This window comes from Haliotis rubra, unplaced genomic scaffold, assembly GCF_003918875.1.
Source record: "Haliotis rubra isolate DU_JTF1 unplaced genomic scaffold, ASM391887v1 Scf812, whole genome shotgun sequence".
Classification (NCBI taxonomy): domain Eukaryota; kingdom Metazoa; phylum Mollusca; class Gastropoda; order Lepetellida; family Haliotidae; genus Haliotis; species Haliotis rubra.
Genome location: NW_025767538.1, coordinates 213,665 through 230,819, shown reverse-complemented (window position 1 = coordinate 230,819; position 17,155 = coordinate 213,665). Strand labels below are relative to the sequence as shown.

General features: G+C 44.0%; 1 protein-coding gene across 2 annotated transcripts in view; it reads left to right on the top strand.

Annotated features, from left to right (window-relative positions):
- Positions 1 to 17,155, top strand: part of LOC124261844 (sodium/hydrogen exchanger 8-like) — a 22,976-nt gene extending 5,821 nt beyond the window's left edge. For both annotated transcript variants that reach the window (XM_046696217.1, XM_046696216.1), the window contains 11 exons: positions 4,001 to 4,081; positions 4,898 to 4,947; positions 5,508 to 5,591; positions 6,206 to 6,307; positions 8,009 to 8,187; positions 8,576 to 8,714; positions 9,469 to 9,574; positions 12,722 to 12,838; positions 15,352 to 15,434; positions 16,418 to 16,529; positions 16,908 to 17,155. In XM_046696217.1, the coding sequence (XP_046552173.1) occupies positions 4,001 to 4,081; positions 4,898 to 4,947; positions 5,508 to 5,591; positions 6,206 to 6,307; positions 8,009 to 8,187; positions 8,576 to 8,714; positions 9,469 to 9,574; positions 12,722 to 12,838; positions 15,352 to 15,434; positions 16,418 to 16,529; positions 16,908 to 17,116 (1,262 nt within the window). In that variant the 3' untranslated portion in view covers positions 17,117 to 17,155. The remainder of the gene's footprint in view (positions 1 to 4,000; positions 4,082 to 4,897; positions 4,948 to 5,507; positions 5,592 to 6,205; positions 6,308 to 8,008; positions 8,188 to 8,575; positions 8,715 to 9,468; positions 9,575 to 12,721; positions 12,839 to 15,351; positions 15,435 to 16,417; positions 16,530 to 16,907) is intronic.

Genomic DNA, 17,155 nt, shown 5'->3' with positions numbered 1-17,155 from the left:
TGTGTGATGGTGTGTCCTGTGTGTGGTGGTGTGTCTTGTGTATGATGGTATGTCCTGTGTATGGTGGTATGTCCTGTGTGTGGTGGTATGTTCTGTGTATGATGGTATGTCCTGTGTATGGTGGTATGTCCTGTGTGTGGTGGTATGTTCTGTGTATGATGGTATGTCCTGTGTGGTGGTGTGTCTTGTGTATGATGGTATGTCCTGTGTATGGTGGTATGTCCTGTGTGTGGTGGTATGTCCTGTATATGATGGTATGTCCTGTGTATGGTAGTATGTCCTGTATATGGTGGTATGTTCTGTGTATGATGGTATGTCCTGTGTGTGGTGGTATGTCCTGTGTGTGGTGGTATGTCCTGTGTATGGTGGTATGTCCTGTGTGTGGTGGTATGTTCTGTGTATGATGGTATGTCCTGTGTATGGTGGTATGTCCTGTGTATGGTGGTATGTTCTGTGTATGATGGTATGTCCTGTGTGGTGGTGTGTCTTGTGTATGATGGTATGTTCTGTGTATGATGGTATGTCCTGTGTGTGGTGGTGTGTCCTGTATATGATGGTATGTCCTGTGTATGGTGGTATGTCCTGTGTATGATGGTATGTCCTGTGTGTGGTGGTGTGTCTTGTGTGTGGTGGTGTGTCCTGTGTGGTGGGTATGTCCTGTGTATGATGGTATGTCCTGTGTGTGGTGGTGTGTCCTGTGTATGGTAGTATGTCCTGTGTATGATGGTATGTCCTGTGTGTGGTGGTGTGTTCCTGTGTATGATGGTATGTCCTGTGTGTGGTGGTATGTCCTGTGTGTGGTATGTTCTGTGTATGATGGTATGTCCTGTGTATGGTGGTGTGTCCTGTGTATGGTGGTATGTTCTGTGTATGATGGTATGTCCTGTGTATGGTGGTATGTCCTGTGTATGATGGTATGTCCTGTGTGTGGTGGTGTGTCTTGTGTGTGGTGGTGTGTCCTGTGTATGATGGTATGTCCTGTGTATGATGGTATGTCCTGTGTGTGGTGGTATGTTCTGTGTATGATGGTATGTCCTGTGTATGGTGGTATGTCCTGTGTATGATGGTATGTCCTGTGTGTGGTGGTGTGTCTTGTGTGTGGTGGTGTGTCCTGTATATGATGGTATGTCCTGTGTATGGTGGTATGTTCTGTGTATGATGGTATGTCCTGTGTGTGGTGGTATGTCCTGTGTATGATGGTATGTCCTGTGTGTGGTGGTGTGTCCTGTGTGGTGGTGTGTCCTGTATATGATGGTATGTCCTGTGTATGGTGGTATGTTCTGTGTATGATGGTATGTCCTGTGTGTGGTGGTGTGTCCTGTGTGTGGTGGTGTGTCCTGTGTATGATGGTATGTCCTGTGTGTGGTGGTATGTCCTGTGTATGATGGTATGTTCTGTGTATGATGGTATGTCCTGTGTGTGGTGGTGTGTCCTGTATATGGTGGTATGCTCTGTGAATGGTGGTATGTTCTGTGTATGATGGTATGTTCTGTGTATGGTGGTATGTTCTGTGTATGATGGTATGTCCTGTGTGTGGTGGTATGTCCTGTGTATGGTGGTATGTTCTGTGTATGATGGTATGTCCTGTGTGTGGTGGTATGTTCTGTGTATGATGGTATGTTCTGTGTGTGGTGGTGTGTCCTGTATATGATGGTATGTTCTGTGTATGGTGGTATGTCCTGTGTATGGTGGTATGTCCTGTGTGTGGTGGTATGTTCTGTGTATGATGGTATGTCCTGTGTGTGGTGGTGTGTCCTGTGTATGATGGTATGTCCTGTGTATGGTGGTATGTCCTGTGTATGATGGTATGTCCTGTGTGTGGTGGTGTGTCTTGTGTGTGGTGGTGTGTCCTGTATATGATGGTATGTTCTGTGTATGATGGTATGTCCTGTGTGTGGTGGTGTGTCCTGTATATGGTGGTATGCTCTGTGAATGGTGGTATGTTCTGTGTATGATGGTATGTTCTGTGTATGGTGGTATGTTCTGTGTATGATGGTATGTTCTGTGTATGATGGTATGTCCTGTGTGTGGTGGTGTGTCTTGTGTATGATGGTATGTCCTGTGTGTGGTGGTATGTCCTGTGTATGGTGGTATGTCCTGTGTATGGTGGTGTGTCCTGTGTATGGTGGTATGTTCTGTGTATGATGGTATGTCCTGTGTGTGGTGGTGTGTCTTGTGTATGATGGTATGTCCTGTGTGTGGTGGTATGTCCTGTGTGTGGTGGTGTGTCCTGTATATGATGGTATGTTCTGTGTATGATGGTATGTCCTGTGTGGTGGTGTGTCTTGTGTATGATGGTATGTCCTGTGTGTGGTGGTATGTCCTGTGTGTGGTGGTATGTCCTGTGTATGGTGGTATGTCCTGTGTATGGTGGTATGTTCTGTGTATGATGGTATGTCCTGTGTGTGGTGGTGTGTCCTGTATATGGTGGTATGCTCTGTGAATAGTGGTATGTTCTGTGTATGATGGTATGTTCTGTGTATGGTGGTATGTTCTGTGTATGGTGGTATGTCCTGTATATGGTGGTATGTTCTGTGTATGATGGTATGTCCTGTGTGTGGTGGTATGTCCTGTGTGTGGTGGTATGTCCTGTGTGTGGTGGTATGTTCTGTGTATGGTGGTGTGTCCTGTATATGGTGGTATGTTCTGTGTGTGGTGGTATGTCCTGTGTGTGGTGGTGTGTCCTGTATATGATGGTATGTTCTGTGTATGGTGGTATGTCCTGTGTGTGGTGGTATGTCCTGTGTGTGGTGGTATGTCCTGTGTGTGGTGGTATGTTCTGTGTATGGTGGTGTGTCCTGTATATGGTGGTATGTTCTGTGTGTGGTGGTATGTCCTGTGTGTGGTGGTGTGTCCTGTATATGATGGTATGTTCTGTGTATGGTGGTATGTCCTGTGTGTGGTGGTATGTTCTGTGTGTGGTGGTATGTGTGTATGGTGGTGTGTCCTGTGTATATGGTGGTGGTGGTGTTCTGTGTATGGTGGTATGTTCTGTGTGTGGTGGTGTGTTCTGTGTATGATGGTATGTTCTGTGTATGGTGGTATGTTCTGTGTGTGGTGGTATGTTCTGTGTATGGTGGTATGTTCTGTGTATGGTGGTATGTTCTGTGTATGGTGGTATGTCCTGTGTGCGGTGGTATGTTCTGTGTATGATGGTATTTTCTGTGTATGGTGGTATGTCCTGTGTATGGTAGTATGTCCTGTGTGCGGTGGTATGTTCATGCCTGTTTCTTGTGATCCTCCTATGGCAGACTTAACAGCTTGTCGTAATTTCAACTGTGTGGTTCCTGGAACATTACTCATGTTATCAGTCACCTGTCTGACTGGTCTAGACTGTACTTATTACAGACTGCCTTCATAAAAAGTTCCAAATCACAAACTGTGGGAAAGCCATGTAAATCATGTAAAATGGTTTGGTGTGTAAGACAGAGAGGACTCAACAATTTGTGTAGTAATCTTCTAACTGTATTCCCATCACACACTTACCTACAGCGAAAATAGTAGATGGCTGAATACCTTGTGCATTCTGAATTTAATAGTGAATTGCTTATGAAACTAACAAATTCACATAAATGTTTACCTCGCACATCGCAGTGCATGACAACTGAGAACACTGGGTGAAACAGACCGAAACTAACACTACAACTGCATTAATTTACATTTAATGTTCATAACTTGTTATTAATTTACCATATTATACTTATTTCTTGACATAAAATTAATAATATATACATGAAGAGTGGTTTCTCTACACATAATTGTTAGCGATGATCTCTCGGCTTCATGGAACAAACTCCGAGCTCTGCATAGTGGGGAGATTTTTTTATACAATTTTGCAAGGGGAAGTCACTGATATAGTAAATCATTATAGTTCACACTTCTGGCCGAAATAAAATTATAATCAACCATAAAATAAGTAATTGAATTAAATTCTCAACAAGGTTGAATAGTTTCCAACTGTTCCGAGGCACCTAACAGTGAGAATCTAATCTATTTTCAGCCATCAGTATTCTGCTGACCCACATGCTGATCCAGACCAAGTTCTACTACCTGCCTGAGAGCATCGCTATTGTCCTTGTTGGTGAGTGCTCCCTTCCCGGTCCATGTCCACCCTCTGTTGTACCTGCCTGAGAGCATCGCTATTGTCCTTGTTGGTGAGTGCTCCCTTCCCGGTCCATGTCCACCCTCTGTTGTACCTGCCTGAGAGCATCGCTATTGTCCTTGTTGGTGAGTGCTCCCTTCCCGGTCCATGTCCACCCTCTGTTGTACCTGCCTGAGAGCATCACTATTGTCCTTGTTGGTGAGTGCTCCCTTGCCGGTCTTGTCCTTGTTGGTGAGTGCTCCCCTTCCCGTCCATGTCCACCCTCTGTTGTACCTGCCTGAGAGCATCGCTATTGTCCTTGTTGGTGAGTGCTCCTTCCGGTCCATGTCCACCCCTCTGTTGTACCTGCCTGAGAGCATCGCTATTGTCCTTGTTGGTGAGTGCTCCCTTCCCGGTCCATGTCCACCCTCTGTTGTACCTGCCTGAGAGCATCGCTATTGTCCTTGTTGGTGAGTGCTCCCTTTCCGGTCCATGTCCACCCTCTGTTGTACCTGCCTGAGAGCATCGCTATTGTCCTTGTTGGTGAGTGCTCCTCTGTTGTACCTGCCTGAGGTCCATGTCCACCCTCTGTTGTACCTGCCTGAGAGCATCGCTATTGTCCTTGTTGGTGAGTGCTCCCTTCCCGGTCCATGTCCACCCTCTGTTGTACCTGCCTGAGAGCATCGCTATTGTCCTTGTTGGTGAGTGCTCACTTCCCGGTCCATGTCCACCCTCTGTTTTACCTGCCTTCATCTCAACCTTCAACTTGACCTCCAATTAGATCATGTTGAAGCTTCTTTCTGTTCTGTATTCCAGGTGCCTTGATTGGTCTCATCCTCAAACTTTTCCATTTTGGAAATTGGAAGGTAAGATTTCATATGCAACAATTTTGTACAGTTTGTTAAATGAATCATATCTAAAAGTCTCCACCCACTAATATGATTAATTTGTTTGTTTCATTGTCTTTCTAAACGACATCATCATTGATGGATCAAAGCTGTCACGATAACTTATACATGTCTGCCCTGGAGGTTGATCTTGCTTGTATCAATTTCAAATCACGTAGGCATGAATATACCGATGAGATAGAGGATCCAGTTTGTCACGAGTATACCGATGAGTTAGAGGATCCAGTTTGTCACGAGTATACCGATGAGATAGAGGATCCAGTTTGTCACGAGTATACCGATGAGATAGAGGATCCAGTTTGTCACGAGTATACCGATGAGATAGAGGATCCAGTTTGTCACGAGTATACCGATGAGTTAGAGGATCCAGTTTGTCACGAGTATACCGATGAGATAGAGGATCCAGTTTGTCACGAGTATACCGATGAGATAGAGGATCCAGTTTGTCACGAGTATACCGATGAGATAGAGGATCCAGTTTGTCACTGTCATATTTATTGCTGTGTGTTGTTTGTCAGAATGAAGAAGCCTTCAGCCCAACCATCTTTTTCATCGTGCTTCTACCACCCATCATCTTTGAATCTGGCTACAACTTACATAAGGTAAGAAGGTCATCGCATGGTCATGGTGACTGGATTTATCTACAGGAAACTCAAAAGGTTTAAGAAATAATAGGTGATAATTAAAATATTCTCACACTCACAAGTTTGTCATTCAGATTTTATTATACACATGTATGAATTAATGTATGAGCCTCACTGTCACTCCAGAAAAAGTTCTGACACTCATTGACCCGTGAAGATCTGGGTTGGAATTGATCTTCATAAACCCATGCTTGTCATACGAGACGGCTAACGGGATTGGGCGGTCAGGCTCGCTGACTGGGTTGACACTTGTCATCGGTTCCCAATTGGGCAGATCGCTGTTCATGATGCTGTTCCCTGGATTGTCTGGTCCAGACCTGATTATTTACAGACCGCCGCCATTTTGCTGGAATATTGCTGAGTGCGGCGTAAAACTAAACTCACTCACTCTGACACTCATTAGTGAAGTCAGTATAAAACACATGCTCAAATGATAATCTCCATGGATTGTGATGCCTTGTCTCGCAAACACTTGTAACCTTTCTGAACTGTCAACACAAAAAGGTTTCTTAAGATGCTCTGTTTTCTTGTGATGCTGTATTGTGTTCTAATGCAGTGTTACGTTCTTTCAGGGTAATTTCTTCCAGAATATTGGTTCCATCCTGGTGTTTGCTGTGTTTGGAACAGCGATATCGGCTGTCATTGTTGGAGGGGGCATCTACCTTCTGGGACAGGTAATATGTTGGCATGTAACTGGTTCACACTATATATCACCTGTGGAAGAAATGTGATTGTTGTGAACCTGTGTTCCTGTGGTGAAAGTGAAGCTGTGTTCCTGTGGTGAAAGTGAAGCTGTGTTCCTGTGGTGAAAGTGAACCTGTGTTACTGTGGTGAAAGTGAACCTGTGTTATTGTGGTGAAAGTGAACCTGTGTTCCTGTGGTGAAAGTGAACCTGTGTTCCTGTGGTGAAAGTAAAGCTGTGTTACTGTGGTGAAAGTGAACCTGTGTTCCTGTGGTGAAAGTGAACCTGTGTTCCTGTGGTGAAAGTGAACCTGTGTTACTGTGGTGAAAGTGAACCTGTGTTATTGTAGTGAAAGTGAACCTATGTTGTGGTGAAAGTGAACCTGTGTTCCTGTGGTGAAAATGAACCTGTGTTCCTGTGGTGAAAGTGATCCTGTGTTACTGTGGTGAAAATGAACCTGTGTTACTGTGGTGAAAGTGAACCTGTGTTCCTGTGGTGAAAGTGAACCTGTGTTCCTGTGGTGAAAGTGAACCTGTGTTCCTGTGGTGAAAGTGATCCTGTGTTACTGTGGTGAAAGTGAACCTGTGTTATTCTGGTAAAAGTGAACCTGTGTTCCTGTGGTGAAAGTGAACCTGTGTTCCTGTGGTGAAAGTGAAGCTGTGTTACTGTGGTGAAAGTGAACCTGTGTTATTGTGGTGAAACTGAACCTATGTTGTGGTGAAAGTGAACCTGTGTTCCTGTGGTGAAAGTGAACCTGTGTTCCTGTGGTGAAAGTGAACCTGTGTTATTGTGGTGAAAGTGAACCTATTTTGTGGTGAAAGTGAACCTATGTTGTGGTGAAAGTGAACCTGTGTTATTGTGGTGAAAATGAACCTGTGTTCCTGTGGTGAAAGTGAACCTGTGTTCCTGTGGTGTAATTGAAGCTGTGTTACTGTGGTGAAAGTGAACCTGTGTTATTGTGGTGAAAGTGAACCTATGTTGTGGTGAAAATGAACCTGTGTTCCTGTGGTGAAAGTGAACCTGTGTTCCTGTGGTGAAAGTGATCCTGTGTTACTGTGGTGAAAGTGAACCTGTGTTCCTGTGGTGAAAGTGAACCTGTGTTCCTGTGGTGAAAATGAACCTGTGTTACTGTGGTGAAAGTGAAGCTGTGTTACTGTGGTGAAAGTGAACCTGTGTTCCTGTGGTGAAAGTGAACCTGTGTTCCTGTGGTGAAAGTGAACCTGTGTTACTGTGGTGAAAGTGAACCTGTGTTCCTGTGGTGAAAGTGAACCTGTGTTCCTGTGGTGAAAGTGAACCTGTGTTACTGTGGTGAAAGTGAACCTGTGTTCCTGTGGTGAAAGTGAACCTGTGTTACTGTGGTGAAAGTGAACCTATGTTGTTGTGAAAGTGAACCTATGTTGTGGTGAAAGTGAACCTGTGTTATTGTGGTGAAAATGAACCTGTGTTCCTGTGGTGAAAGTGAACCTGTGTTATTGTGGTGAAACTGGACCTATGTGATTGTGGTGAAAGTGGTGAAAGTGAACCTGTGTTACTGTGGTGAAAGTGAACCTGTGTTCCTGTGGTGAAAGTGAACCTGTGTTATTGTGGTGAAAGTGAAGCTGTGTTATTGTAGTGAAAGTGAACCTGTGTTATTGTGGTGAAAGTGAACCTGTGTTCCTGTGGTGAAAGTGAACCTGTGTTACTGTGTTCACAGGCAGATGTGGCGTTCAAGTTGGACATCATCGAGAGTTTTGCGTTTGGGTCCCTGATCTCGGCTGTGGACCCGGTGGCTACCCTTGCTATCTTCCATGCCCTGGATGTGGACCCCATTCTGTACATGCTGGTGTTTGGCGAGAGTGTGCTCAATGATGCAGTTTCCATCGTGCTGACAACGTGAGTGCAGTTCTTTCCCGACTTCCTTCTATCAACAATACTTGTTGAGATGTGTGGGCCGAGTTGCATCACTCGTCAGAGATTTGGCGATATCTGGGGGGTCAGGGGCATCACACCCTTTAATTGTTAGCTCTCAGTTAAATAATGGGGGGGGTCCAAGTGATGTAAGATTGCACGTGCACATTGTGAGAAGTTGTTAGTTGAATGAATTTGACATTGTATTGTAAACCTGTTGTGCCTCATTGTGACTCCAAGACACTGTCATGCCAATTTCTTCTGCCAAACTCCCAGATTCCATCATGTACAGTTGTGTTATCTATGTTAATTGAATCATTACCTGAAGGGGTCACAGTCTCAGGATTTCACATTCCATGTTTTTGTTTTTCAGCACTATCGTAGAATTCGCGGCCCCTGGTACGGTGGTGACCAGCGGGGCGGCTGCCTTCTTCCAAGCTGTCGGCAGATTCTGTCTCATGTTCTTTGCATCGTCTGCCATTGGGGTGGCATGTGGCCTTGTCAGTGCAATGGTATCCTTGTGTAGAACAATAATGATATATATGCCGGGTCATTCATGTGTAACCATGACAACAAAGGTGACCCTGCCAGACCGTGCAGTGCACGTGTACTTGGGTCTCTGCTCACCTTGCTCAAGGCTCTGTTATAAAGCTATTTAAGTACATTTTGTCGTGTAACTGTGAAATCAGGTATTCATACCCACTCACTCACTCAGACACTCACTCACACAGATTGATGCTCTTGGTGTCAATCGCTGGATTGTCTGCCTACGAATTGAATATTTAAAGACTGCCATCATATAGCTGGAAAATTGCTTAACAAACTCATTGAAGACACTTTCACCCCCTTTCTCTTGACTCACTGGCAACCAACTGATTCATCCCTTTCTCTTGACCGACTGGCAACCAACTGATCCACCCACTTTCTCTTGACCGACTGGCAACCAACTGATTCACCCCCTTTCTCTTGACCGACTGGCAACCAACAACTGGCAGCCAACTGATTCACCCACTTTCTCTTGACTGACTGGCAACCAACTGATTCATCCCCTTTCTCTTGACCGACTGGCAACCAACTGATTCACCCCCTTTCTCTTGACCGACTGGCAACCAACTGATTCACCCACTTTCTCTTGACCGACGGGCAACCAACTGATTCACCCCCTTTCTCTTGACCGACGGGCAACCAACTGATTCAACTATGTGAGCCAAACAAGTGTGACTGACACAGAATGGGAGAAGTTTGTTGTCCTTAGCGTCTCTTCAGTTACTCAAGTTTGTTGATCTACACAAGACGCCCTCCTTGGAGTTTGGGATGATGTTTATATTTTCTTATTTGCCATATGGCTTGGCCGAGGGCATCCATCTATCAGGTGAGCATCTTTTCCATACATCATTTTCAGGAACTCATTGATACAGGAACGTTCTGGGTACCCAGGGTACAACAGATCCCCACAACCCTAATAATAATAGTGCACATTTATAATTTCGCTCATTTCCACGCTAGCAGCATGCTCAAGGTGCAACAATCAAAAGTACATAGGAAGGGATGATGACAATGTTAGTATGATTCATAGAACTGGCGGAAATGATAGGTTTTGAGACTTGCTTTGAATGAATCAAACGGAGAAAGTTTAAGATCTTGGGGAAGAAAGTTCCACATGTAGGGGGCATAATGTTCAAAAGATCTCTGACCAAAGGACTTGAGTTTGTATTGTGGCACTGTCAGTAGGTTTTGGTGTAGAGAACTTAGTTCCCATGCTGGGGCATAGGCTGATATCAGCTCTGATACGTATTGAGGAGATTGCTGGTGCAGAGATTTATATGTCAGACAGAGAATTGTGAACTGGATCCTTGCTCTTATGGGAAGCCAGTGGAGATTTCTAAGAACAGGACTGATGTGGGATTTCTTGAAGGTGAGGGTCACGATTCGTGCTGCTGTATTTTGCACCTTTTGAAGTTTGTCGAGGAGGACATCAGGAAGAGTCCTACATAGAGGCTGTTACAGTAGTCGAGGAGGACATCAGGGAGTCCTACATAGAGGCTGTTACAGTAGTCAAGTCTACTCAGTATCAGGCATCTAGCTAGACAATTAGCAGCTTCCACGGTGATCAAGGGACAAATATTCCCAATCTCTCGGAGATTCCAGTAGCAAGTCTTGCAGACGTTATTAATCTGAGCTTCCATGGAAAGCGTTGGGTCCAGCAGGACACCAAGATCTTTGACAGTCTTTGCTAACTGGACTTCTGTGTCTGAGACATTAATGGCGTGTATGTCCACCTTTTGGAGCTGCTGCTTGGTTCCGAATAGGATCGCTTCAGTTTTATCGCTGTTCAATTTGAGTTTGTTTGTGGTCATCCAAGATTTCAAGGACTTGGTGCAATCAGCCTTATCACGGAGAGCTTCAAGTGAGTTCTGAGGACGAAATTGGTTGTACAATTGACAGTCATCAGCATAGGAGTGATGAAGGAGACGGTGCTGTGAGATGATGCTTGAAGTACTGCCACAGTAGAGGACGAATAGCACTGGACCTAGAACCGATCCTTGCGGGACACCATACTGCATGTTAACAGAGGATGACTTGTCATTTCCAATCATTACAAATTGTAATCTTCCATGACTGTATGAAGATATCCACCGCAGCATCGATACCATACTGATGTTGGAGTCTGTCTGGAAGAAGGTTGTTATCGATCGTATCGAAAGCTGAAGACAAGTCCAGTAGACTCTGTTATAAAAACAATATCCAAATCCTTGTCAGTGATGAGATCCACATGCAGAGGCCCAGATAAGCTGCGTATCCGGGTAAAATACGCATAGAATTACGCATTGAAAAATAATTGTTGCGTACCAATTACGCATTTAAAAAGGTAGATACGCAAAAAGTTTAAAACAAATGCGTACGGAATATATTTATAAAATTCACTTGCGTAATGAAAAAGACATTTATTGCTATCAAGTTATACTGTTAGTATAGGACAAGTGTTGTACTGTCAGTATGGGATGAGTGATTTTTTATGAAATCATTTCCATTATATTAAAGTTGGTTTTGATCAGGTATGACATAAGGCAGAACATACCTGCTTAGTAAACTTGCTCAATGACATAATACTTAGGTGAATAAAGTGACTGAAATACGCACATATTTGAAAGCAGTGGGTAACGGAAAATGAAATACCCACTCAACATTCATAATACCCACTCCAAAAAAATACAGTGGGTACAGTACCCACATGAGCTAAATCTTATCTGGAGCTCTGCACATGATCATGTAGCCACGACTCTGTTATAAAAACAATATCCAAATCCTTGTCAGTGATGAGATCCACATGATCATGTAGCCACGACTCTGTTATAAAAACAATATCCAAATCCTTGTCAGTGACGAGATCCACATGATCATGTAGCCACGACTCTGTTATAAAAACAATATCCAAATCCTTGTCAGTGATGAGATCCATAATATCCGTTGCCTTGTTTTCTTGCAGATTGAGCGTTCGTTCCAGACACAAACTCTGAGATCAGATAAACTTGTTTTTTTGTTGAAATATCCTTCAGATTGTTAAAATTAACTCCATTGAAACTTTTGATCTTGTCACGAACTTTTCTGCCACCTCTTTTGCCTCTCTTTGTTTTTCTTCTGATTGACAAACCTTGATTGCGTAAGGGGCGGTGGGGTAGCCTAGTGGTTAAGGCGTTCGCTCGTTACGCCGAAGACCCGGGTTCGATTCCCCACATGGGTACAATATTGTTAAGCCCATTTCTGGTGTTATGTAACGCCTCTAAAAGTGCTGATATTGCAGTCCAGGAATATTGCTGAAAACAGCGTAAAACCAAACTCACTCACTCACTTGATTATGTTGAGACCACGTTCTCTAAAAGTGCTGAGTGTTAAACAGTAGGGACAGTCCAGATAATTCATTAATGAACAACAGCTTCTAAAGCAATCAAGAAACAATAGATTGTCCCTGGTGTAGGAGGCAGTAGGTTTATGATCCATTGTTGAGACCACAGGGTTGGCTTGGGTGCAAAATGCAACACAAAATGCCAAATAGGTCCACATTGGGGGAGGGTACAAAGATAACCATACTGAAACTTACAACAGATCTGCACTACTGGGGGTCCAGGGTACAACAGATCCCCAACCAGGGTACAACAGTTCCCCACCCCCCTACTGGAGGACCAGGGTACAACGGATCCCCACCACCCTACTGGGGGACCAGAGTACAACAGATCCCCACCACCCTACTGGGGGTCCAGGGTACAACAGATCCCCACCCTACTGGGGGACCAGGGTACAACAGATCCCCACCACCCTACTGGGGGTCCAGTAAAACATAGAGGTTGTGTGTGTTCATAGGTCATGGAGGAACATCGGGAATCCTGCCAAGCACTGGAGATGCACAAACTATAAAAGGATTTTTCTTAAATTTGCTTCCAATTCACCACCATGTTTATAGTTCCTTCAGCGACATCTCCACACACATTATTCCTTCAGCTGCCTGTGTTTGACTGTTCAGGTATCATGGCCATCTTGTTCTGTGGAATTGTCATGTCACACTACACCCATAACAACCTGTCAGCCGTCACGCAGATCACCGTGCAGCAGACATTCCGTACCATAGCCTTTATAGCAGGTGAGTCGTTATAGCGGGTGAGTCATTATAGCAGGTGAGTTGTTATAGCTGGTGAGTCTTTATAGCAGGTGAGTCCTTATAGGAGGTAAGTCTTTATAGCGAGTGAGTCGTTATAGCAGGTGAGTCTTTACAGCAGGTGAGTCTTTATAGGAGGTGAGTCTCTATAGCAGGTGAGTCGTTAAAGCAGGTGAGTCTATAGCAGAGGAGTCTTTACAGCAGGTGAGTCTTTATAGGAGGTGAGTCTCTATAGCAGGTGAGTCTTTATAGCAGGTGAGTCTATAGCAGAGGAGTCTATAGCAGGGAAGTCTTTATAGCAGGGGAGTCTATAGCAGGAGTCTTTATAGCAGGGGAGTCTATAGCAGGAGAGTCTTTATAGCAGGTGAGTCTATAGCAGAGGAGTCTTTATAGCAGGGGAGTCTATAGCAGGGGAGTCTTTATAGCAGGGGAGTATAGCAGGTGAGTCTTTATAGCAGGAGAGTCTTTATAGCAGGTCAGTCTATAGCAGGGAAGTCTTTATAGGAGGGGAGTCTTTATAGCAGGAGAGTCTTTATAGCAGGTGTCTTTATAGCAGGGGAGTCTTTATAGGAGGGGAGTCTTTATTGCAGGGGAGTCTATAGCAGGGAAGTCTTTATAGGAGGGGAGTCTTTATAGCAGGAGAGTGTATAGCAGGGGAGTCTATAGCAGGGGAGTCTTTATAGCAGGGGAGTCTTTATAGCAGGTGTCTTTATAGCAGGGGAGTCTTTATAGCAGGTGAGTCTTAATAGGAGGGGAGTCTTTATAGAAGGGGAGTCTATGGCAGGGAAGTCTTTATAGCAGGGGAGTCTTTATAGGAGGGGGGTCTTTATAGCAGGGGAGGCTTTATAGCAGGAGTCTTTATAGCAGGGGAGTCTTTATAGCAGGTGTCTTTATAGCAGGTGAGTCTATAGCAGGGAAGTCTTTGTAGGAGGGGAGTCTTTATAGCAGGGGAGTCTTTATAACAGGGGAGTCTATAGCAGGGGAGTCTTTATAGCAGGAGTCTGTATAGCAGGTGTCTTTATAGCAGGGAAGTCTTTATAGCAGGTGTCTTTATAGCAGGAGAGTCTTTATAGCAGGTGTCTTTATAGCAGGGAAGTCTTTATAGCAGGGGAGTCTATAGCAGGGAAGTCTTTATAGCAGGGGAGTCTATAGCAGGGGAGTCTATAGCAGGGGAGTCTTTATAGCAGGTGTCTTTATAGCAGGAGAGTCTTTGTAGCAATGGAGTCTTTATAGGAGGGGAGTCTTTATAGCAGGTGAGTCTATAGCAGGGAAGTCTTTATAGGAGGGGAGTCTTTATAGCAGGGGAGTCTTTATAGCAGGTGAGTCTTTATAGCAGGTGAGTCTATAGCAGGAGAGTTTTTATAACAGGTGTCTTTATAGCTGGTGAGTCTTTATAGGAGGTGAGTCATTATAGCAGGTGACCGCCTCCGTGGTTTAGTGGTTAGAGCGTCCGCCCGGAGAGCAGAAGGTCGCGGGTTCGCTTCCCGACCGCGTCATACCAAAAGACGTTAAAATATGGTACTTGTTGGTCCCTGCCTGGCGCTCGTCGTTAATCGGTACAACAACGACAAAGTCAGTATAGCAGGTGAGTCTTTATAGCAGGTGAGTCTTTATAGCTGGTGTTCTTATAGGAGGTAAGTCATTATAGCAGGTGAGTCATTATAGGAGGTGAGTCTTTATAACAGATAAATCTTTATAGTAGTAAAGTCTTTATAGCAGATGAGTTGTTATAGCACACACCCTTCATTACAAGTATGTCTTTGTAACAGATGTGCTTTTACAGACGGTAATCTGAGAACAGCGTTATAGTAGGTAACATTGAGAACAGCAGGTGACGCTGTAGATGATCTCTTGGTGTAGAGAATCTCGAGGTCACCAGTGTAGAAAATCTCCAGATGACTTCATATGTTGAGAATATGTAGATCACCACTGTAATCTGTTAATCACCAGTGTAGCGAATCTGTAGGGTGCAGTGACTTCCAGGTCTTATGTCAGCTTCCTGGATTCAGTGTTCTGTCAGTGCCAGTTGTCACGGTAACCTGACTCCTGATGAGGCAAGCTGTTCCATCTGTCCCTGGTATCCAGGTGATGATGCTGCTACCTACACTGTGTATTAGCATAACATTTGATTAGGATTCAGCTGACTGACACTACCCACCAGAGCGGAAGACAATTGATTTATTCAGTCCTAGCAAAAATATTAATCAGTATGGAACACCGATAATTGTTTTGTATTTATGACTTGTCAAAAGAGAGATGATTGTAGTTGTGGGTCAAGGATAAATATAATGGTTATCCTCCTGTCACTACAGTCGTCATGGAGATCACATGACCAAACCAGGCTAGTATCAGACTGTCAGAGTTGTGTAAGGACCTGTGACTAGCAGGGGGGTAATGACAGAAATACGAAGTTCCATATGCCACTTCCTTGGTATTGTTTTGATAGCTCATCAAGATGGACACAAAGTAACAGTCAGATGATTTTCTTTCTTTTTCAGAAACGTGTGTGTTTGCCTATCTTGGGTTAGCCATTTTCAGTTTTAAAGTCAACGTGAAGCCAGCATTTGTCATATGGAGTATAGTAAGTACTGTAACTTCTCGTCTTCCAGTCAGTTGATAAAGTCAGTGTGGAGTCATTGTTATGCCCCGCAACGCGTTTTGCGGGGGGTATTAAAATGGACTCCGTCCGTCCGTCCGTGCACATTTGTCTTTCCGGAGCAGAACTTTAAAACCGTTCACTATTTCTTCACCAAACTTGGCACACAGATTGGTCTGGTGGTGTACTGGTGCCTTTTGGTAGTTTTGGAATTCTGAATAAAATATTTTTGGCATTTCCATGGCAACAAGTTTGACTTAGACTGAAATTGGTGGTTGTGCTCTTTTCCGGAGCAGAACTCTAAAACCATTCACTATTTCTTCACCAAACTTGGCACATAGATTGGTCTGGAGGTGTACTGGTGCCTTTTGGTAGTTTTGGAATTCTGAATAAAATATTTTTGGCATTTCCATGGCAACAAGTTTGACTTAGACTGAAATTGGTGGTTGTGTTCTTTTCCGGAACAGAACTCTAAAACTGTTCACTATTTCTTCACCAAACTTGGCACATAGATTGGTCTGGTGGTGTACTGGTGCCTTTTGGTAGTTTTGGAATTCTGAATAAAATATTTTTAGCGTTTCCATGGCAACTGAGACTGAAATTGGTGATAGTGCTCCTTTCAATGCTCTCCTTCCACTTTTCTATATACACACCTAAATATTTGACATAGTCATAACTCGTAGACATAATCATGAAGAGTATTTTGCCATTGAGGGGGATATTGATGACTTTGTCTTCTTGTTGTACTTTGTTTACAGAAATTACATTATGTGTTTATCATTGATTTTAATGAGTGCTGTTAAATTTGACAGATTTGACTAGAACACATTCCCAGTCATGCTAACACACACACGTGTCCCAGAAATTGCCTTCTATGTGGGACTGGTGTGGCCATTCCTTCTCCCTCCCCAGGTGCCCCACTAATTAAATGTGGATTCACGTAATGGATGTATTGTTTTTTCTTTCAGGTATTGATATTGGTGGGAAGAGCTTTCAATATTTTTCCACTGTCTTTCCTTGTTAACTTCTTCCGTGAGCACAAGATCACACGCAAGATGCAGTTCATTATGTGGTTCAGTGGTAAGGAACTGAGGCTTCTTTACTGGCAAAATCCATTAAGTAAAATCTAAGAACATTGGTTAAAAAGGTTAAAAAATAGCTTTTATTAGAAACAGTTATGTCATGTTTAATTTGTGAAGAATATACCGGTACTAAATACGGCTAATGACGGGGGACTGTCTTCTGTCTGGGTTCTGACATTGTTCCACTGGGAAACCAGGGAAGACATTGTGTTCGTTATAAAGACTTCAATCAAACTTGACCTGCTGCTTCGCATGACCCCAGTCCTCTTTTGACATTTATTGTACGTAAACTAGGTAGCAAAGTGTGTTACAAGCCAGACAGATTGTGTGTATGCCATGTACTACCAGGCTGAGTGATGTATCTTGGTGTTCGCAGGTCTGAGGGGTGCCATTGCCTTTGCCCTGAGCCTCCATCTGGACTTTGAGGGTGAAAAACGTTATGTCCTGGTGACTACAACCCTCATCATTGTCTTGTTTACGATCATGTTCCTAGGGGGCGCCACCATGCCACTGATGAAGGTGAGTTGTTACTCATCACGTGACATGGGTGTTGTGGAGGTAGCATGTATGTTACTCATCACATGACATGGGTGTTGTGCAGGTAGCATGTATGTTACTCATCAC